This window comes from Petaurus breviceps, unplaced genomic scaffold (genome assembly GCF_028583685.1).
Source record: "Petaurus breviceps papuanus isolate PSGF00001 unplaced genomic scaffold, PetGlider_PUasm1.0 108, whole genome shotgun sequence".
Lineage (NCBI taxonomy): Eukaryota > Metazoa > Chordata > Mammalia > Diprotodontia > Petauridae > Petaurus > Petaurus breviceps.
The window spans coordinates 828,284-850,051 of NW_027185593.1; the positions used below are offsets into that span (position 1 = coordinate 828,284).

A 21,768-nucleotide genomic window follows, 5' to 3' on the forward strand; every position below is an offset into this window, starting at 1 on the left:
CCCAGCCCTTCCACTCTGGAGGTCTTCCACCCTCATTGTCTGCCCCAGGGGATTTCTTTGTTTCTTTCTGTGGGTCTCCCCTCCATCCCTGTGTGTAGTTGTCCATCCTCAAGCCCTCGTCTCATCACTTTTCTCCCTTTCACATTTCTCTCCTGGTTCTGGCTCTTAGTCATTCTCCAGGCTCTCTCCCTCCTCTCTCTTTACCTCCCTCTTCTCAATGTTGCTCCCCCTCCTCTGTGTCTCTGTCTCTTCTCTGTCTCCCTCCTCTTTGCATCTCACATGCCACTGACTTGGTGGGCTGGGGGCCGGGGCACCATTTGGGCAACGCCCTCGGCCCAGGGAGGGGGTGCTGGGGCCACGACTCTCACCCTCCACAGAGCTAGAAAGCCAGCCGCCTCCTCCAGCCCAACCCTGCACCACCCCCATCCCCTGCATGCCCACGGCCCTTCTATGCCCCCCTGAACCCAGCTTGGGGCTGGGATGCCCTGCCTAACGAGGGGCTGGAGGAGGCCCACATGGCTCCAAGGTGGTGTGGGCCGGCTGGCGGGCAGGCCTGCTTAGCGCTACCACCCTGCAGAGGGCTCAATCGCCTTCTCCAGGGCTGAGCGTTCCATAAACAGGCCTTCTTGAGCTGCACGGTCGGGATAATTCAATCCATCTGGATCTTATTTATAGTTTCCATCCGCTCTTGTAGGATAATTAAAACCATGGAGGTAATCAGTGAGATTGTCCAGGACCTGAAGTATGATTCGGAAGAGGCTGAGTGATGTTTGGCCCCGAGGGAGATGGGAAACGCTAGAAGGAGAGGCGCCCCTCAGCCTCCTCTGGGGTCACCGGGCTCTGGGCTGGGGGATGGGAGGGCCTGCTCAGGGCCCTCACCCCCTCTGGATGCATCCCTCCCCTAGGAGTGCCCCAGGACCTCACCCTGCTGGGGGAGGAGGCCATCTCTCTCTGGCCCTTAGATGTCCCCATTGGGCCCCTACTGGTCCCATCTGTTTGCCACAATAAAACGTTCTCCTTTCTACCCCTCTTCTCTTTCCTCTTCCTTGGGATTTGACTGCAAGTCTAGTTGGGGGTCTTCAGCTCACACATTAAGTATAGTAGAGGGGAGAGAGCATAGATTTAGAACACAGACTCCACTTTGGAGGCTCCCGAGGCCAAGCCCTTCATCTCACAGTGGAGGAGAGTTGTAGGTCTCTAAACAGATCAGTGACTGGCCTAAGATCATGGGGTGACCGTCAGGTTTGGGGGTTTAGATCCCACGGTCTGATGGCAGGCCTGGGGATGGGGAATGGGGTGGCTTAGCCCGTTCTGACTCCATGGGCAGTAAGGCTAGAGCCCCATGTACAGGGAGCTCTCTAGGACAGGGCTCATCCCTGAGCTTGCTGTGCTCCTAGGCCCTCCCTAACCCTGGGAGGCTCCCAGAGCCAGAAGGAATGCAGGAGGTTTTGTCCTCAGGTGCAGCCCCACCCTTCCTCTCAGTCATTGTAAGTCTTCAGGCAGTGGCCAGCCAAGTTCCCTTCAGGGAGCTTGCAGCAGAAATGCTAACCCAGAGATTTTAGCTTTCCGGGTTCCTTTTAGAGCAGCCCTGGCCCAGATGCCTCATCTTCCACCCCCCAACCCCCACTTGCCACTCACAAACAGCTTCACCAAAAATAAGTCGTTTATTTATAAGAATCTTTTGACAGGGGATTGGGCAGAAACAGGATGGTATATGGGTACCTCAAAGAGCAGGGGCCTGGTCTCTCCCCAAGCCCTGCTTTGTTCTATTCCTGCACTGGCCCTATTCTTAAGGACAGCTCCTTGCCAGACAGCAGAGATGCCTCGTGGCTCCACAGAAACCTGGGCTGCCCATTTTGGGAACAGGAGCCCAGACAAGATACGGATGGGAGGGAGCAGGGGCTCTAGCTTAGGCGGTCATCTTGTGTCCTGAATGAATCCACAGGTCCAGTGCTTGGAAGAACTTGGGGGGGGATCCCCAGGTTAGAGTAGAGGAGCCCCAGATGTCCTCCATATTTCAGACACTTTGGTGGTGGCATTATGGCATTATCCAGAGTGGGTGGATGCCCTCTTGGCCAAGGATCTAGGATTGCTACAGTTTATCTCCGGGTAGGACCTAGGGGCAGAGAGGAAAAGAAGCACTAGGGGAGCACGGGGGGGCAGAGCACCCACCCTGATCTGTGGGTACCAGACCCAGGGTCCACGATGAGAGCTCTATTAACACCAGGACTTACAGGCAATGGGCAAATCTGGGATGCTTGGAGGGGGCACATGTTTACTGGAAGGCCACATTTTGGGGAAAACTTTGGCTCCCGTGTTTTTTCCTGCCCTCTCACCCATTCCAAGTCCTGCTTACCTCTCGCCGTGCTCCGTCTGCCCGAGGACAGGAGCCCTTCGTCCTGTGCTTAGAAAGAACATGAGTGATGTTTGAGGGGGTGTGTCCCAAGATCACCTTGCTCCCATGCCCAGGATCCCAGAAATGACTTCTTAAAGCAGGAAGGGTCAGCACTGGCCCTTGGCACAGAAACAGTAGCCAGAAGCCAACAGTTTTGGGGCCGCTCTCCATGGATGGCCCCAGGATTTAGCCTCTGAGGTCCTGGTTCTTCAGGGCTGAGGAGCAGTAGAGAGAACCAGGAGTTCAAGATACATGAGTGCTTGTCCTAACAATACCATGGATTTGCTGTGTGACCTTGGGCTGGTGATTTTCAGTCTCTGGACCTCCATCTCCAAAATGAGGGGGTTGGTCTAGGTCATCTCCCAAGTCCTTTCCAGCCCTACTATTATGTGAGATTGTTTCTAAAGGCTTTATTCGCTTAGGGGGAGGTGGAGGACAGGGATGTCCACTGGACAGGGTCCTGAGACTACAGGGAGAGAGGGCAATGGGTATACTCTATAGAAGGGGACAGGCCCTGGGCCACACCTACCTGGTTTCGAGTCTTGTGGGATTTCTGCATCCAGGCTCGCCACTGGTCATAGAGGCGGAAGCTAAGGTTGGGGCAGTAGGAATGTTTCTTCAGCCAGCCAAGGAACTGCTTCAGCTCCCGCCTCACTGGCATGGAGCTGGGCTCCCCTCCCCTCGGCTCACAGGCCCCACTGGAGCCCTGCCGCTCTGGTGAATGGGGAGAAAGGGTGGAGGTATCACTCACAGGAAGGAGAGAGGTAGTAGGGACTGTGTTGAGAGGGCCTAGGTTGGCTTCTGTTCTGGCTGTGCAGTATCTTAGGATCTGGACCATGGACTCAGCGTCTGACTTCTGGGCTGTTCTAGGGCTAGGATGTGGTAGATCCTGGGCTATCCTGGGTACCAGACCAAAAGCTTTTGTGGGTTCTGTGCTAGGGGACCACCCAGGCCCAGGTGGAGTAGTGGGCTAACAGTGTTACTGTCTAGGTTCTAGACTTCAAGCTTTGGGGGAAAACCCAGAAGGAGGGAGGAGAGACAGAGCAGGATGAGATGAGGGAAAAGGAGGGAGAAAAAGTATGAACTTCCTCTGGGGGAGGGGATCAGGTTAGATGAGGTGCCAGAGATGAGATGTGACCTAGCACCCTGCCCATCTCCAGATGAGAAGCATGCCAGCATGCCTAGGTACCCACATATGGGTGTGTCCACATGGGTTTGGGCCTGCCAGCCCTTCCATCCCTATGCACATGTGACCACCTGTCCAGGCACAGAGACGCTGATCACCATGCTTATGTATCTGTGGCTATGCCTGTCCATATTTGTCTAAGCTGTGTGGGGGGTGGGGGGCAGTGAGTGAAGGAGTGAGCACGGCAGGATGCCTCTCCCCCTCACTCCCTTGTTCATCGAGGCTTGAGAAAAGCTGAAGGGATTTCTTTCTTAAGCTTTCCACAAAGAAAGAACAGAAGTCCCCACTGGGCTGAGCCCAGGTGTGTGTGTGTGGGGGGGAGGAGAGAGAGGTGGGGAGGGGAAAAAGAAGAAAGAGGAGGGGGAGAGAGACAGAGAAAGACAAACAGGCCCCAGAGGTGGAGTCTTAGAATCAGGAGAAGAGGGGAAGAGACTGATGGAGTCAGGCAGAAAAAGAGACTCAGGAATAAATGAATAGTGAGATTTGAAAGGAAGAAAATGTAAAGAGACCCTGGGACAGAGAAATATACAGGGAGAGGGGAATGGAAAAAACAGGAGGCATAGGAAAAGAGGGAAGAAGTAAGAAAGGAAAAGAGAAGGGGATAGAGTAGGGGATAAGGGAGGCCTGAAGCAGGACCATTGTGGGAGGAGCCCCCCAAACAACATGTTGGTTGGCCCTGTGGCTTCATGCCCAGCTTCATGGGTCTCTCCAGGGGTTGAGAGAAGTGGGGAGCTATCTGGCCCCTTTCCTGCCCATGGTCTAAAAAGTTACTCTCCAAATTCAGCTGGATCCCCTCAGAGCAGGGCCCCCCCTGGCCCCCAGCACTGTCCATCCTGTATGAAAGCCTGGGGTTTGGTTGGCAGGTGGTCTCCTCCCCCTGACTGGACTAGGTTTAGCTGGGTTGGGCTACATGGGTTACTATGGTGGGAGCTAGGGCCAGGGACCGCTCGGACGGATAAGGACATCAGCCTCACGTCATAAATAACAGGGGGGACCTGCTGACAAGTGCTGGCATTGCCTGCAGCAGGGAGGCCGAGGGAGGCCGAGGCCTTCCCTCCCCGGCGGGAAATCAGCCTCCAGCTGGCTCCTTTGCAAGAAACGCAGGTGCTGGGCACGCGGCGGGCCAAGGCTGTAGCCCCAGCCCCCAGGCCCCCTCCCCAGCACTCCCCACCCAGCCAGGGCCTTTCAGGAACAGAGTTAGAAGAATGGAGTTACAGCCATGTGCATCCACCTCCCAGCCTGCCCCCCACAACTCCCTCCTGTCCCCCCTCCCAGGTGTTAAGGAAGGATAGAGCTGCGACTCTTCTCTAGCAGTCTGTGTTCTACAAGTCCCCCTCCTCACTCTGATATTCTGGGTTCTAAGGGCTCCCCCTCCCCAGTTCTGACATTCTCTGTTCTAAGGGCCCACCTAACTCTTACATTCTGTGTTCTGAGGGTCTTGCTATCCTGTGCTTAAGGGCATCCCCCAGCCCTAACATTCTGGGTTCTAAGGGCCCCCTCCTCATTCTGACATTCTGGGTTCTAAGGACTCCCCCTCCCCAACTCTGACATTTTCTGTTCTAAAGGCCCTCCTAACTCTGACATTCTGAGTTCTAAGGGCCCTCTCAGTTTTGACATTCTGGGTTCTAAGGCCCACTAGCTCTGACATGCTGGGTTCTAAGGGCCCTCTAATCTCTCACATTCTGTGTTCTGAGGGTCCTGCTATCCTGTTCTCTAAGGGCCACCCCCAGCCCTAACATTCTGGGTTCTAAGGGCCCTCCCTAGAGGCTCTGCCATCCTCTGTTTTAAAGGCCTCTGATATTTTCTATTCTAAGTCCTAATTCTCTTTCTAGCTCTTATATTCCACGTTCTATGTTCTAAAGCTTCCAGCCCTCACATATGATGTTCTAAGGTCCTCCCAAGCCCTGCGCCTCTTTTTTCCAAAGCCACCTCATCGTCCTGTCAATTCTGCTAGCCCTGGCCATGGGTATGGGGCGGATCTGGAGTGGGGTTCCCTCACCACTTCTGGGGGTGGAGGCCGCTGTAGGGTGGCTCCACTCGCTCCATATTCCTGCCTTCTTAGACCCGTAGATGCCAAAGGGATTACAGCGCACCTGCACGAAGTAGACTGTCCCTGGCTTGAGGCCAGCCAAACGGCACGAGGTCTGGTTGCTCACATCGTCCACCACCTGTGCCAGGGTGGGAGAAGAAGATGGTCAGGTCAACGCCAGACTCCCTGCCCGGGGGGAAAACAAGTCAGGGCTCATCAGAGAACAGGGGAACAAATGGTGGGCAAAAGTTAAATGTCAGTCAGTGTCACGAGTCAAGGTGATGGTCTTCTCGGCCAAAAAGCCCTGGACTTACTGGGCATTGTCCCTGGCTACCTACATATCCTTGGAAGACTCTGCTCCCCTCTCTTGGCCTCGGTTTCTCCATCTGAAGTTCCCCTGCCTCAACCCTTCCTGCCCTCTCTTATTCCTCAGCCTTACTCTTCGTTTGCCTCAAGCCTTCCTTTCTTCCTGTCCTCTTCACTGTGCCTTCTGGAATTCTTGTTTCTTAATCAATAAGATGCCCTCCATTTCAGGCTTTTACCTCTCCAGCCCCTTCCATTTCCTGGCATGCAGAAAAACCTGACTTCCAATGACACTGCATCCTCAATCACCCTTTCTAGCATTTGCTGCACCATACCCTATCCTTCTCCCTCCCCACTGCACACATACTGGTCCTGAGAAAGGAGTTAGAATCTCTTTTGGTTCCCCATTGTCATTTTCAGTCTCTTTGCTTGCCATAATCCTTCAGCAAAGCTCTCCTTCTTTGAGGTTCACTCTAATTAAGATTTCTCACCCAATAGAGAATCCAGTGGCAGTTATCTACCAGCCCCCAGGTCATTCTTCCTCTTTTCTCAGAGAGTTCAGCACTTGGCTTAAAGTTTCCCAGGTCTCCCCTCAGCTCCTTGTTCTTACACCAAAGTCCTCCGACGTCAAGTAGATGTTCCCTGAAACACTCCCAATTCCTCAGGTCCCATCACCTCTACCTCCACCCAAACTTATCTTATACCCAGAAATGCTTATACACTGTAGAGCTTAGTTAGTATCACTCACAAATGTCCTACCTTCAGGATCCAAAATTCCCAGATACCTTTATCAGATCACAGAGTCCCATTCTTGATAATAATTAACAAACACTAGAGTGCTTTAAGGTTTGCGAAGCACTTTTTTTGCCTGTGTTATCTCATTGGGCACGTACAACCCTAGGAGATATGTGCTATTATCTTCCATTTACAGATGAAGGAACTGTGGCTGAAAGAGGGGCTATTTATAACATGACAATAATAAGTAATATTTACATAGTACTTACTATGTGCTAGGCACTGGGCTACGTGCTTTACAATTATCTCATTTAATCACAACCAACACCACAAAAGCAATAATACCAGTAATGAGAGCTAACATTTATATAGTGCTTACTGTATGTTGGCCACTGTGCTATTCGCTTCCTCATTAACACTTTGATAGGTGCTATTATTATCACCTCCATTTTACATATGGGGAAACTGAGGCAAGTAGAGGCTAAGTGGTATGTCCAGGGTCACACGCAGCTAGCAGATGCCTCAGGTGGTGTTTGGATCCAGGTTTTCCTGACTCCACATCCAGTGTTCCATACTTTCCGTGCTTTCTTTCATACCTCCATGCCATCTCTATCCTCACTATACCTCCAATCTCTCCATCTTTTAGTGCCTTTCCAGGCCATCACTTCTGCTTTTGCTTTGCCTCCTTCCCTCCCATTCTCGTCCCCACAGATCAATGCTGTTCTGTTTTCTCCCCTCAAATCCCTTTCCCTCTTGTCCTCTCAATGCCCATGCCTTCCCAAATCGTTGCCCTTAGGAAGCAGTCACTCTCTACTCCCACTTACATGTTGCTGAATGGAAATGGATGAACTTTAGCCACTGAGCAGAGAGGGTTGGGTTATCCCATCTCAACTGAGCCATCATGGCAGCAAGGCAGCCTGTTTACTCCTGCCTAAAGGACTCTAGCATCATAGGTTACAGAGAAAACAGACAACAGACCCTGTCACCTCCTCCTTTGTCCTTGTCTATGCTGCAAAATGCCTTGACATAATCCCTTCTCCTCTCCTCCCTTACTTCAGTCTCAGAGTAAGAGATGACCCATCTAACGATAATATGGATCCCATTGTACACCCCCCACCCAAGACTCTGTCCTGGGTCTTCTCTACTCTATCATCAGCTCCTACAGATTCATTGATCACTTCTATATAGGTAAATCCTAGATCTATATGGCTAGTCTTTCCTGAACTCCAGTCCAACCATCCATTGGTCATTTTGAACTGAATGTCTTAACAGCATCTCAAACACATGTCCCAAACAGATCTCATAATCTCCCTCCTCCAACTCACCTGCAAAGATGCAGTCTCCCTATTGCAGTTCATCCTTCCAGTCACCCATGATGTCCACAGCCTTCATGTCCTCCTCCATTCCTCACTCTCCTTTATCCCATATAGCCAATCAATTTCCAATCTCTTCGTTTCTTTTTCTTTTTTTCTTTTGGAGGGCAATTGGGGTTAAGTGACTTGCCCAAGGTCACACAGCTAGTAAGTGTTAAGTGTCTGAGGCCAGATTTGAACTCAGGTCCTCCTGACTCCAGGGCTGGTGCTCTCTCTATTCACTTCACCACCTAGCCACCCCAAGTCTCTTCATTTCGACCTCCAAAACATCTTTTGCATCTGTCCCCTTCTCACTACTCACACAATCACCACCCTAGTTCAGGCTTTGAATCACTTTTTTGTCAGGGTTATTGCACCTCCTTACCCCAAGTATCCCCAACATTCCAATCTATCTTCCATACAATTATCAAAGTCATCTTCCTGCCATCATTCTCTGCCCATGCCCCTGGAGCTGTCCATCATCTGTCAGCTCCCAGCTCACCCCTCTGTTTGTCTATTGACATGCTTTCGCAGCTAGGCACCTCCTATTTCCAACAGGATAAGTTATGAGCTCCTCTTTTTGGCTTTGAAAGCCCTTCACAGCCTGGCCCCAACCTACCTTCCTAACCTTGCATATTAAACCCCTCTCTGCCCTACAACATTCAGCCAAAGTGGCCTCATGCATGACCCTCCACTTTCCATATCCATGCGCTGGCACTGACTATGTCCCATGCCTGGACTCCCATCGATCTCGTCTCTGCCTCTCAGAATCCTCAGTGCCCCCTTCTGCAGGAAGCTTTTCCTGCCCTCTGAGCTGCTATTTCTTCTCCCTACTGTCTTTCTATTTTGTATGATTTTAGATACATATATTTTGTCTCTGCCTTCCCTTTTCTGACTACAGATTGAGGGGAAAACTGCTTCATTTATGTCTTATCCCTAGCACTCAGCCCAGTACCAAACATACAGTAAGTACTTAATAAATATTTCTTTATTGATTTATTGAACTAAGTGGTCGATTAATGGAACTAGGCAGTCTCTCTGTAGCCCTTTATAGCTCTACTATTCTAAGTTATGAGGGCCCTCCAGTTTCCATATTCATAAGTAAGGAGGCATTTATTAAGGGCTCACTATGTTACAGGCACTGTTCTAGGTGCTGGAGAATCAGAGACAGATGAAATGGTCCCTACACTCAACCTATTTTCTTTCTTTTTTTTTTTTGGAGGGCAATTGGGGTTAAGTAACTTGCCCAAGGTTACACGGCTAGTTTTTTTGTGTGGGTGTTAAATGTCTGAAGCCAGAACCGAAGTCCGGTCCTCCTGACTCCAGAGCCGGCACTTTACTCACTGTGCCACCTAACCGCCCCACTCAACCTATTTTCTAAGGTTTCTTCAAGTTCTGCAATTTTCTATGTTCTAAATCTCTCAAGGACTCAGTTTCCTCATCTGTAAAATGAGGAAGTTGGATTAGTCTTGAAGGTCCCAACTAAGCTCTAATCCAGTTCTTGCATGAGATTTCTTCCAGTTCTGATATTTTGTTTTCTGTGAAAGGAGAGAGAAAGAGAGAGAGAGAGAGAGAGAGAGAGAGAGAGAGAGAGAGAGAGAGAGAGAGGAAAAGCAGAGACAGAGAGACAGAGACAGACAGAGAGACAGTGGCAGAGAGACAGAGAAAGATAGAAACAGGAAAAAGAGACAGATAAAAGGCAAAGACACTAAGAGAGGAGAGACAGATAGAAGCAGAGGAGGAATAGAGAAGGTGACAAAGATAAGAAGAAATGGGAGGAAGGAAGGGAGAGAGAGGGAGAGGGAGGAGAGAAAGAGAGAAAGGGAGAGGGAAAAGGAGAGAGGGTGAGGGAGAGAGAAGCTGTGTGATTAGTGTCCATGTAGGAAGTAGAGGAAAAGATTATCAGACCCCAGGGAGATGGGGTTGAAGGTCAGAGGGGAAATGTTATCTTACCTTCCATTCCACGCTATCCTCTACCCGGTAGCGGATCTGATACTTAGCTTGGAAAAGGAAGTCTTTGAGTGCTGGTGGGGAGTTCCAGTGGACACTCAGTTGGTCCTCCAAACCCCCCACTCGGCTCACATGGACATCTGGTGGGGGGTCTGTTGTTACTGGTGAGGAATTGGGTGAATTAATCCCTTTCAGGCTTTCTTCCCCTTAGCTATACCCTGACCAGTTGAACACTACACTGGGACCAAAGCCTGGGGAGAAGGACTTAGTCTGGGACCCTTGGTATTGTTTTGGGGGTACCTGAATGGGAGTCAACAAAGACAGCAATGGGGGAATTCCAGGCCATTGCTGACCCACAGTGGATTGGGGTGACTTCTGGGAGTTTGGGTGGAACCAGGACCTTGGGACTTCTTCTTGGCCCCAAACGGGGAACTGGCATGATCACAACCTTGATTTCTACAGGTTTACAAAGCCCTTTCTTCCTCATAGTTTTTTGAAGAATACAGTAGAGGCATAAACTGCCTCTATTTTCAGATAAAGAAACCATCTCTGAGTGACTGGGTCACACAACAAGGAGGAAGCAAGGTGGGGGTGTGATGTCAGGGCTCTATGCATTGGGAGGCATGATCCCACCATCCCCATTTTTATCCCTTCAATAGTTACATCTTTGAGGAGCTCTGGGCTGAGTCCAGCATTGCCCCCTTGTGTGTGTTGGGGGAGCCCCAGCACTGAAAGGGTTAAGGACTGGGGGCTGCCTGGGGGAAAGGGAGGCTGAGAAACATCCTAATTAGATTAGGACCAATTCTGCTCACAGATCATCTATTTCCTGCCTTCCGGTCCTCCCCCCTGCCCTCAGACCAGGTCCGGCTGCTTCCCAGGGAGGGGGCCAGGGCTGGGTCTCCCCAGCTCCTCCCTGACCTGAAGGCTCCTGTTCCCATTCCCCTCCCCACTCCCAAAGGGCCCCCACACCTGGCCCAGGCTGAGGGGGAGGGGCCCAGAGACCAAGCCCAATCCCAGCCCCAGCCATAGCCCCATCCCATCAGGGAGGGAGGGGGGAAGGGGAGGGCAGGGACCTGGGGCTTCAGAGGAAGGAGTTGGGCCCCACCCCGAGGGCAAACCAGAGCCAGGTGTTTTCCGTGGGGTGTCCAGGGCCCCAGGACAGGGATCGAGACTAGGATGCCCCGCCCCACCCCCCACCCCCAACCCCCCCTCCAGCCAAGCAAGAACTTAGCCTCCCAGGGAGGGAGGGAAGAAAGGCAGAGAGCAGTGGAGATGGAGAAAGGCTGAGGGACTAGGGGAGTACACAGACAGATGGATGGGGACCAAGGAGAGTAGCAGAGTGGGGCAGATGGGTTCTGGGAATCAGAGAGTGATTCAGGTGGGGGACCAAGCCAATAGAAAAACACAGGGGTGAGCCGGGGAGCTGACAGATGGAGGGCAGGTCGAGAGATTCAGACAGAGTATGAAGAGAGAAGCAAACAGTCAGGCGAAAGGAGCAGATACATGGTCTGATGGGCCTGTGGAGCAGACGGTCAGAAAGACTGGCTCCAGCTACGGCCTTCCTGAGGCAACAGGTCCCACTTCATCTTGGTCCTCCATCCTCAGAGGGCTAGAATCCTGTTGGCAAAGTCCTCTGGAGGTGAGGAGAGGGAACGAAGAGACAGGGGGCTGGGAGGGGGCTGGGGCCTAGTGAAAGCCTCACCCACATCGAGGATGTCCAATGTGACCACCTCCGACCTGGCCGAGCCCAGGCGGTTGGTGGCTTCCACCCAGATCTCATAGGGCGTGAATAGTGCCAGGTCCTTGGGAATGTGGCAGGAATAGGGCCCCACGGTGTGGTATTCTTGGCATGTGTTATCCTGCCCGTACCACCTGGTTTAGGGAGACAAACGACACCCCCCTACACACACACCCTGGAGCCCAGGCTCTCCTACCACCTTTGGTATCCCCTCACCTTCCTCTTTTCTCATTGCCAGGAAATCCCTTCCCTGGGCCCCTTCCTATGTTCCCCTCCTCCAGGGATTTGCCTCCCATACTCATTCCTTCTGGATGGCCCCTTTCTATGTGCCCCTCCTTAGGCTCTTGGGAATCCCAGATATCTTCCACCCTGAACTGGCTTCCCCTCCCTGTGGGATCCCACCGTTGTAACACCTGAGCCCTCTCTCTGCAGGCTCCATTTGTATTCCTCATTCCCAGCCTGGTCCCTCTGTCCCTGCCCCTTATAGCTTGGGGAATGCCAATCCTCCTCACACATACTTACCGAAGCTTGTATTTAAGGGTATAGTTGGTATGGAGAAAGGTCTCCCCCTGGGTGCCTGGGAACCAGCGGCAGGTCAGATCCTTCATGTTCTTAGACCAACAGCTGATGTTTACAGGCTTCTCAGGGGGCACTGGGGGTGGGGTGGGGAGACGAAGGTAAGCAATGGGAAGAGAAACTCTCCTAGAGCTCAGGTCCCCAGTCCCATCTTAGCCAGGCCCCCATGCTAGGAATGGAGGACTAGAGGAGGGGCCAAAGGCTTGGGCAAAACCGGAATGGGGCTCCCCGAGGAGCTGGGCCTGAGACTGAGGGAGCCGACGCCTTCTGATTTATTCCTCCTTTATTTCAAGGAAACGTGTTTGCAGCCGTGGACCCTGCCTAGGATCCGGTTACGGAGTGTCGGGGTCTGTGCTAGGGTATTGGAGTGCTTGCTCCCTGGGAGGGGAGAGGAAGAGGCCAGTGTCCGTCCCTGCCCAAATTCCCCCTTCCCTGAAAGATGTTGGGACATGGCAAATATAAACCAGTCCAAGTTCTTTCTGAATATGGATGGGAGCTGGCAAGAACTGGGGTGCTGTCCTATTGTTACCAAATAATCCAAGTCCAGTGCTCTGGGCTGTGGGACTCGAAGGCCAGTCTGAGGCTCTGGGCCTGAACAGAGGCAGAGGAGGAGGGCGGAAAGCCCAGGCCAGGCTCTCAGTCTCACCGAGGCCCTTCACCAGGGGCCAGCATCCTCCTCCCTCCCAGACCTAGTTCCCTCTTCCTAAGGGTTCAAAGGGTATGTAAAGCCCTTTCTTGCTCACAACAAGTCACTGGGGCATGGATTTCCCTTGGACAGAGGTGTTTGTGCTTCCAGTAAAAGGGGAGAAAGAGCAAGCAGTCTGGTGTTTAACGCAGCTCAGGGTTCCTTCTTGTGGGAGGATGGAAAGAGGAAATGTGTCATTCTTGTTGCCTGACCCTTAGGTTCCCTATGACCTCAGAATAACCAGATTAGACCTGAGCTACCCCTTGCCCCATCATAGCGTCTCTCATGCCTGTAGAGATGGAGTGTTTGGGGTGAGCTGGTTCCTTTCAAACCACCTTGGGGACAGGGCATCTGAGGTCTCCTGAGCCCCGTGGAGTCAGAAGGGATGGGAGATAGGGACCAGTGGAGGTGCCGAGGGGCATCCCTGATGTTTGGGAGGGGGGAGGTGAAAGGCAGAGGAGCACATACAGCCAACATAGAGGCAGGACCCAGCAAGGATGCTCCCATCCCGGGCGTGGCACACTAGGTTGTCCCCTGACTGCTGCTTGGAGCCGTTGAGGTTGGCCAGTGCCAGGCCCAGGGTGGTGGCGTTGAGGACCTGGGAGAGCTCAGGGGCCAGCCGCCGGCCGTTGAGGGTCCAGTAAAGCCCTTCAGCCGTGGGCACATCACTGCCACTCACGCTCACTGAACAGGTAGCGTGGAGGGAGGAACCGATGAGCAGCGTCGGGTCCTGGGGGGCGATCACAGCCAGGTCTGGGGTCAGAGAAACAACAGCCCATCAGCCCCAGGGGCCAGGGCGCCTGCTGCCAGGAGTGCAGGGGTTCAGGGGAGACAGAGGGATCTGCCCAAGGCCTCTGAGAGCCTGCCCAGTCCAAAGATGACTTGGGCTTTAAGAAAAAGGATCAAGGGAAGATGCTTGGTGTGGCACAAAGAACTTTGGGATGGAGGCCAGTACACTTGTGTAGGAGTTCCAGCTCTGCCAATTTCCTGCATAATTCTGAGTAAGTCATGTCTCCTCTCTGGGCCTCAGTTTCCTTACTTGTAAAATTGGATTAGATGATCTTTAAGGCCCCCTCCAGCTCAAAATTCTTTGATGCTGTGGGTTCATGTCCTGGAGGCTGTGCCATTAACTTCCTAGGTGACCTTGAACAAGTCATTTCTCCCTTGGGCTTAGTTTTTCCATTTTCCAAATGTGGGCATTGGCCTAGGTGATCTCTAGAGAGTCTAACATTCAATGACTCCAGGTCATCTAAGTCTTCACTTGGGATAATACTGTAACACACCAGCACAGTGGTGGGATCCCATCATGGTCCATACTGTTCCACCAGCTCCTCCTTCATCCACTAGCAGACCCTAAGGGCTCAGCCTTGCTCAAGAATGTTTTAGGTGGCTGGATGGTTTTTACTTGTCCGCCCAGTCTCCATGTGAGCATGGTGTCTCACGTGGCAGACACTTCTCATGCCCACCACAAGAGAAAAAAACTGATTTCCAGATGCTAGGGGGCAGGACAAATGGAGTAGTCTCTGAAACTCAGGTCAAATGCCATCTTCTCCTTATTCCCTGCTGTGACCTCCCCCTCCTCAGTTCTCACATAACAGTCGATTCATATTGTACCTGCCTGATGACCTTATTATGTAATATTGGCTATTACGGTCATCTGTGTGGGTCATGTCCAACATACTAGATTGAGGGCTTCGTGAGGGCAGCCAGGGAGTCTGTCTTGGCTATACTTTCTCTTTACTCTTTCTCCCCAAGGCACCAGTTATTGGACTCTGCACACAGTAAGCACTTATGTGAATGTCTACTGTTCGTTCTCGTGGGGGAGGGCTGGGGAACCCTGTCCTCTTCACTATCCTCCCTCAGCTTCGGAAGGGGGTGGACTGGGGACAAGCCAGCTGATGCGGCTGCCTTCTCCTCCCAATCCTCTGGCCGAAAACATCTGAGATGACTGGGATTTCTATGGGCAGATTTGGCAGTGGGCTTTGTCTACTTGGAGCATGAGATATAAATTGAATTTGGGGCTCTGTCCAGGGAGTGCCTGTAGTCTGAGCCATCCCTGCGAGTGGTGCGCCGGACGGATGTGCTGGCGGCTGGAGCAGAGGAGGGGCAGTAGAAGGGAAGAGGGCCAGAGTCCTATTCCAGTGAGGGCAGGATCCCCTGTCCCTCCAGCACTCCCCAAGGGACTTCATTTCCTGGGTCCTGGGCAGCCTCCCTCCCTGAGCTCAGGAGACCCTGGTGGGTTTCCTGGTTACAGGCTTTGCAGTCCTGTGACCACGGGTAGCTTGCACAGGAGGTTTCTGACAGAGCAACAGAAAAACATGTTGGGAAGCTGTGTGCAGCCAAGCCCGCCCCAGTAATCTGGTTTGGAGGTCACAGTGAAAGAAGCGTTACCGAGAGAGAGCCGGCCTCCTCGCTAATTCGGAATTCCTTCAGCATGAAACTCTGACGCGGAAGCCCCCGCGCCCTCCCGCCTGCCGGCGCCTCTGCCCAGCCCACCCACTGCTTCCTGCCTCCCGGGCAGGGGCGGGGGCACCCCAGGGGGGATGGCCTGGGGACCCCTCTTGCCCTGGCCCACTCAGGGTCAAGGGCACCCAGGGAGCATCCTTGTTCAGAAGAGAGACCTTCTGGAGGCAGACTAGAGGGGGCTCTCTGGGGGGTCCAGACCCTCTTGGTGGGAGGTGTGTGTGTATGGGGGGGTGTCTCTGGCCCTATTTGTGCCAAAGCCCTCCCTAACTCTAGTCCTGCCCACTCCCCAGCACCGCTTTGGCTCCTCTTCTCCTCTGTCTTATCCCAACCCCAGTGTGGCGCCTCTCCCAGATGCCACAGCTGCCGTCGGGGGTCTTGGCCTCCCCTTGTGGATCTGTGGGCACCAGCGGGCAGTGCCAGCCAGCAGCCTGCTGAGGAAGGGGGGTGTCTCTTGTTTTCCTTCAGCTGGCGAGAGGAAGGAGGGTTTCAGGCCCAGTGCTTCCTGGGCCCTCCCTAGTCCCACACCCCCTTCCGGCACTGGCTTGGGGGTCCCTCAGAAGGGGAGCGGCCAGGCTGGCCTGTGGCCTGCTGCTGGAAGGGGGGGGGAGAGAAGAGTGGGGAGAGAGCAGCCCCCAGAAAGAACAAACGGAAGATCGAGCATAAACAATGCATAAAAACTATATTTCCCGACGTGGAAAGGAGGCGGCTGAGACATTCCACGAGGCTGGGTGGCCGAGAGCCCGGGGGTGGGGTGGGGAACCACAAATTTATAGAGCCCACGGCACTGCCTGCCCGACCTGGCTGAACCCAAGGCAGCCAGAAGTCGGACCAATGACTCCTTCGGCCTCCCTCTGCCCCGTTCTGGCCCAGGGGCTGAGGCAACCCCCCTTCTCTTGGCAGGGAGCTCCCCTCCTCTCAGGCTTGGGCTCCTCTCTCTCCATCTCCCCCCTCCTCCACCCTCCCCAGCCTTCCACCCAGAGTGATGGGAGCTGAACTGAGCAAGCGAGGGAGCAAGGGAGCTGTGCAGACTGCTGGCTCCCGGGGCCAGCGACTTTAACAATGTTTTTCCGATCCACAGCCTGGCCCGTTATTAAAAAGGAAGAACATGTGTTTTAAAAGGGAAAAGTGTGAAGTTTTCAGATTGGAGCGGAAGGGGCCAGGAAGGCGGGTGGAGGGGGGCTGGCGAGGCCCAGGACAGACAGGGCAAGCCCAGAACTTGGGTCCATACCTGCTGGACACTTTACGACTGGACTATAAAACCAGATTGCTGATCAGGTGCTAAGTCACATCATAAAGTCGAAACACATTGTAGAGGTGTGAGGATCTTTTATTTAATTTTTTTCTTAAAGAAAAAAACACACAACAACCCCTTCTGCACAGACACACAGTCCCCTTCTCCTCCTCCCTCTGGTCCTCCACAGAGGAAGGGGAACAAAGGTAGGCTGAACTGTCCCTTGGATTATGGGAGTTCTCTGGAGGCCCCAAACCTAGCCAAACTCCCCCCCACCCTCCTGCCTGCACCATTTACGTCTTCTCTGACACTTACCGGAGCCAGGCCATCCCAATCTCTCCCTCCATCCCCCAGATTCTCTCTCCTCCCAGCTTCCCACTGAGACCTGGTCCAGTGTAGACCGGTGGCATAGGGAAGGGCACTGAAAACAAGCCAAGTCAAGGGTGGGGTGTGAGCACAGGGGTTAGGAAGGTTTTGAAGGGTGTGAATGTCTGATGCTCTTCAGGGTGCTAATGAGGACATGGGGTTGTGGTGATGGAGAGTGTGTCTAACAGGGTGCAATGTTTTTTTTTTCTTTTTTCTTTTTGTTCCTAGATTTGTATGCCTATATGTGTATCTGGGTTTGTGCGTCCAAGTTTGTGTGTTTATCTGAACATTTGAAAGTGAATGGGATTTTGTGGGAGTGTGTGTAAGTTTATGCTGGCCCAAGAGTGTGTTTGAATGTGATTAGGTGACTGTGTGTGACTGAGGGTATGTGAGTCTGTGTGACAGTGTATTTGTGTGAGTGTAGATGAGTGTTTGTATACATGTTCATTTGTGAATCTGGACCAAGATGCCTTTGCTGAGGTGTGACTGAGCTGGGTCTAAGTGTGGTATGTGCCCATCCAGCCCGAGACTCAGTCTCATGGGTTCAGCACGGACAAATGCTCTGATCTTATAGCTGCCCCAGTCTCAAGATGAAGGAAAGGAGAAGGGTAGGTAATGCTGGTTCAGGACTATACCATCTGGGCAGTAAAACTGCCCGGGTTGGGAGGGGGGCAGAGAGGAGGAATGGGGGAAGCAGCCCCATTCTTGAGAGGCTCATCCCCAGGGACCCTGGGCCCAGAGCCAGGCGGTGCAGGAGTTGGAGCCCAGAGAGGGCCCCCAGCACCGTCCCATCTTGCCCCTTCCTCTAGCTCATCCCATCAGCCCGGGAGGGGGCAGACGAGGCTGAGCATCACCCTACCTCCCCCCACCCCTTTTCCAGGCTCTCGGTCCTTGGCGCGGTTCACTTCTGGGTCCCCTTCCCCCACCCTTCCACTCCCTCCTTCTAGATCGGGAGACTATAAGCCCAATTCGATCCCTCGAGTATGGGTGTCGGAAAGTTGGAGAGGCTAAGGTGCGGGTGTACTCCGAGCCCAGGACAGAAGGAGAGACAACGAGGCGGGGCGATACAGGGTCTGGCCCGGCTCCCGGGGACCAAGGCCGGAACGCGACCCTAGGCTACAAAGCGGGGTGATGCTATGTGTTCCCCTACCCCTTACTCCCGCAGCGAGCAGCAGAGGGAGCCCCGGAAGGCTCAAAGGCTGCCCCGAGCTGAAAAGAGGGGGTAATTCGCGGGGGTGGGGGGGAACTGCCCAGGGAAGAGGCCCGTTTCTCGGAGACAGAGGTGACTCGCCAGCTCAGCTAAGCCAGGCCAGGTGAAGTCCCAGGGGCCCCAGGCGCTGCCCCGTTCCTGTTCAGGACCCCAAACCCCGCTCGGTCCGTGCTCCCCCAGTCTAGCGCTCCTCGCAGGTGGTGCGGACCCGCAAGGGGAGGAAGAATGACGGGGTACAGGGTCTTATCTTGTGCGCCCAGGCCCAGGGCCGTGCCCTGCCGGTACCCGGCTAAGCGCAACCTCCCACCCTAGTCAGAAGACGACCCCCTGAGCCCGCCCGAGGCGCGCTGCGCTACGGGCCTGCCCATCCCGCCTCGCCCCGGGCTGGCGCCTCCTCCTCCTCCCCTCCTCTCCCCGGGGCCCAGCGGGGGCTCCTTGGGGCCCCTTCCTTTGTTCCCGGGCCAGCCAGGTGCCACAGGCCGGGAGGGGGACCGAGGGAAGAGGGCTGGGCTCCAGCCTGGCCCGGAGCATCCCCCAGCACCTCCTGGAGCTGGGGAGTGTGAGTGTGAGTGCCTGGGGTAGGGGACGGTTTGGGGTAGGTACTCACAGCTTCCAGATCCGGCTCGCAGCGCTCCGAAGGCAAGCAGCGCCAAGGCTAGCATGGTCCGCGCCGTGGGGAGGGCAGCGCCCTGCTTCAAACCTCCGCCCGGAGCCTGCAGCATCCGGCGGCCCAGGAGCTCTGGGGAAAAGCAGGTCCACGGGGAGTCGGGAACAGGGAGTGGGGGAGCGGGAGGCGGCGAGTGGCCAGGGGAGAAGGAGACGGGCGCGCGGAGCCGCAACAAGTTTCGGAGAGTCCGGGGCAAGTCTGAGCAACCGAAATTGACAAGCTGCTAATGCGCCTCTGGCCCCGCCCTGCCCCGCCCCCGGGGGGGCCTGAAATTAACAAGCCCTCCACTGCTGGGACTCCAGACTCCTCTCACTGTCCCCCTCTCTCCACTGCCCCCTCCCGCTTTCCTCCTCCTTTCTCTCCTCCTCCCCTTCCTCAGCCTCCCCCCAACCCCCAGCCCAGCCTCCCCTTTCGCCCTCCCTCCCCCCAGCGCCTTTCTCTGATGGGGGGGAGAGTGTTCACGGGGGGGGGGGGAGAGAAAAAGATACAAAACTCAGGATAAAAAGGAGGGAGGGAGGAAAGTGCAAACACACTTAGTGACATTAGCTGAGCGGCTCCTTCTCTAGTTACCTCAGCCCAAGCGGCCCCGACGTGACGCAGGCCCCGGACGAAAGACGGCTCTGCTAGAGGTTCTAAGGTCCGGCTGCCCTCGGGGAGGGGGCTCGAAACATACACACCCCCCTGCACACACACACCCCTGGACCCACCCAAGGAGCGAGGCTGGGGGGGGGGAGGTTCCTGCAGGAAGGATGTCCTCTGGGCCGGGCTTCTCCCCTCTCCCTTTCTGTGCTTGGGCTCTGGCTCTCCTCCCTCCCCACTCGGAAAAATCCACTCAGCAAGGTTTTTGAGGGCCGGGCCGGGTAAGGGCCAGGGCCGGGGGTGGCGCGCAGGTGAGTAATAGTCAGGGTGTGCACCCACACCCTAACTGCAGGTAGCACTGACAGCCCAGAGCAACGTTTTTTTCCCTCTTAAAATTTTTAAAAGTTTTCGTTTCTACTTTTTCCCCGCCCCCACCTCCGCCCGATTTTATTCTCCGCCTGAGGTCTCTTACTCTGAACCCGGGACCCCCATTCCCTTCCACTCCGTCACGCACATACCACACCCCAGCTTGTCCTCAGGCCCTAGGGACGCCGGCTCAGAGGCAAAATCCTCTGCAATAAACAAACCTTAGGGGGAGGGGGATTTCCCGGCCGATCCTCGCCTTTAACTGGGTCCCTGCAGCCCTTTAATAACACCTCCTCCTGCTCTGTCTATAGCTCCAGGGAGTCGTGACCCCGAGGGACGATGGGGACACAGCTCCATCTGGGTTCTCCCCCTCAAGTTGCCCGGTTACTCCCATTCCGGGGTGTGTGTGAGGGGGGGAGGTTTGGCGCAAAGGCTGCCTGCCCACGCCTTCCCCTGGAATACACGCCCGTTGCATCGAGCCCGTTCCCCGGAAAGGTTCTCGACCCAGGCAAACTTGCTTCTCTCCGTTTGACGTGGCTGCTCCCGGCCCCGGCCCCCCGGGCTGGGTCCTAGCCGGGCCCCGCCTGGAGCGCACCCAGCCAGCCCGGTGTGGAGGATGGGGGGAAGGGAGGAAGCTTCAGCAGGCAGACTCGTGAGTGCGCTCTTGGGACACCTGCCCCCTGCCACAGACCAGAGCCCTAGGTCTTAGAACCGATTGACCGCCCATGGTGGGGATGGGAGGGGGGGGGGCGAGAAGAGAGGTTTTACTTTGAGTCTCTCCCTCTCCTCAGCTCGGAGAGAGCTAAATGCAGCCAGGGACTTTGAGTGCGGTCGGTCACCCGCCAAGCGGCTGCACCGTACAGCCGTTTGAGACTGTGCCCATTTCCCCAGCTCAGACCCTGCAGATTGCCCCTCTTTTCCTCCCAGCCTCGTGGATCAGGATGGGAGAACTATGGGCGCGCTAGTCCCGGCCGGTCAGCGGTGCTGACGTGAAGACTCGTGGGCACCTTGCCCTAAAGCCGTGTCTTGTGAAAGAGCCGGAAGATGGAGGCGGCCAGGGGTCCCAGAGGAGGCGAGAGCGGGGGGCGGAGGGGTTTGGAATAAGGAGAGCAAGAGGTCTGAGGGTTAGGAACGCTTTGGATTTAGAAACCGCGGCCAGAGTTTGGGGGAGAATACCCTGCCCATGCATTCATAAAACTGGAAGAGACCTTAGAGATCACCGAGTCCAACTCCTTCATTTTACAGATCGGGAAACTGAGGTCCAGAGAAAGAAAGCAGCTTTTCAGTTGTCACACAGTGAATCAAAGGCAGAGCCACGACTCAAATCCAGGGTTCCGTGATCCCATTGCCGGCACCATCCTGCGGTGACCACCAGCAAACCGGGGCGGACACAGCACCCTCTACTGGAATCAGGGAAACTCCCGGGTCCGGAACCATCCCTAAGAAAGGGAGAAGCGAAGGAGAAAAATGAGTCGCTCCCCGACCCCCCCCCCCCAGCTTGAAATGAGGTGAAACCGGAGCAAAGAGGAAAAAAATCATTCAATTCGATAAACTTTTATTAAGTGACCGCTTTGTGCTGGCAGCTGAAGACAGAAAGAGGAAAGCCAAAGAGATCCCTGGCATTAAGGACCTTACATTCTACTGAGGAAAAACACAGGAAAGGTGAAGGAGATAGGGCACCAACAACTGGGGGGGGGGGTTGGGCCTCACCCAATAATAGGTGGTCACCGGAGTGATCCTTGAAGCCCTAGAGAAAGCATTTAATAAATGCTGAAGTTCATTTTTTCACTTGCTTTTCCTTTTCTGTATAAGAGGTTGAACTGAATGACCTCCAAGATCTCCCCCAGTTCTGTGAGTTTGCATTCTAAGGTTCCTCTCAACTCTGATCTTCTGGGTTCTAAGGGCCCTCCCAGCTCTGACCTTCTGGGTTCTAA

The 21,768-nt window shown here is 54.5% G+C and overlaps 3 protein-coding genes and 1 long non-coding RNA gene across 9 annotated transcripts in view; 1 reads left to right on the top strand and 3 right to left on the bottom strand.

Annotated features, from left to right (window-relative positions):
* Window positions 1-1,024, top strand: part of REX1BD (required for excision 1-B domain containing) — a 268,541-nt gene extending 267,517 nt beyond the window's left edge. For both annotated transcript variants that reach the window (XM_069066316.1, XM_069066231.1), the window contains exon 6: window positions 695-1,024. In XM_069066316.1, the coding sequence (XP_068922417.1) occupies window positions 695-767 (73 nt within the window). In that variant the 3' untranslated portion in view covers window positions 768-1,024. The remainder of the gene's footprint in view (window positions 1-694) is intronic.
* The window catches only part of FKBP8 (FKBP prolyl isomerase 8), a 78,207-nt gene extending 76,865 nt beyond the window's left edge, over window positions 1-1,342 (bottom strand). Inside the window, exon 1 of the mRNA XM_069066114.1 lies at window positions 1,339-1,342. The gene's annotated coding sequence lies outside the window, so the exon portion shown is untranslated. The remainder of the gene's footprint in view (window positions 1-1,338) is intronic.
* Window positions 1,343-1,645: 303 nt separating this feature from the next.
* On the bottom strand, window positions 1,646-20,193 carry CRLF1 (cytokine receptor like factor 1). Of its 4 annotated transcripts, none has more exons than XM_069066744.1 (10): window positions 20,056-20,193; window positions 18,830-18,961; window positions 13,418-13,702; window positions 12,211-12,340; window positions 11,653-11,822; window positions 9,954-10,111; window positions 5,581-5,749; window positions 2,925-3,109; window positions 2,357-2,404; window positions 1,646-2,116 (listed from the first exon to the last, which is right to left on the bottom strand). In XM_069066744.1, the coding sequence occupies exons 2-10, from the start codon at window positions 18,942-18,944 to the stop codon at window positions 2,093-2,095; spliced, it is 1,284 nt and encodes a 427-aa protein (XP_068922845.1). In that variant the 5' UTR covers window positions 18,945-18,961; window positions 20,056-20,193; the 3' UTR covers window positions 1,646-2,092. The 4 variants fall into 4 exon arrangements, with proteins under 4 accessions (XP_068922845.1, XP_068922879.1, XP_068922756.1 ...); XM_069066778.1 differs by lacking the exon at window positions 20,056-20,193 and adding an exon at window positions 19,460-19,592; XM_069066655.1 differs by lacking the exon at window positions 20,056-20,193 and having other exon boundaries at window positions 18,830-19,207.
* A 1,434-nt stretch (window positions 20,194-21,627) lies between these two features.
* Window positions 21,628-21,768, bottom strand: part of LOC138145249 (uncharacterized) — a 3,682-nt gene continuing 3,541 nt past the window's right edge. For both annotated transcript variants that reach the window (XR_011164165.1, XR_011164180.1), the window contains exon 3: window positions 21,628-21,754. This is a non-coding gene — a long non-coding RNA (uncharacterized lncRNA). The remainder of the gene's footprint in view (window positions 21,755-21,768) is intronic.

Bases quoted from the DNA above. Each gene is read 5' to 3' on its own strand.
- CRLF1 (XM_069066744.1), bottom strand. From the start codon at position 18,944: ATGCTGCAGGCTCCGGGCGGAGGTTTGAAGCAGGGCGCTGCCCTCCCC. The intron at 12,341-13,417 runs GTATGTGCTCCT...CCCCACCCCCAG, and splicing joins GTCCTGCCTCTATGTTGGCT to TGCCCCCTGAGAAGCCTGTA. The intron at 2,405-2,924 runs GTAGGTGTGGCC...GTTCTTTCTAAG, and splicing joins CCCACAAGACTCGAAACCAG to CACAGGACGAAGGGCTCCTG.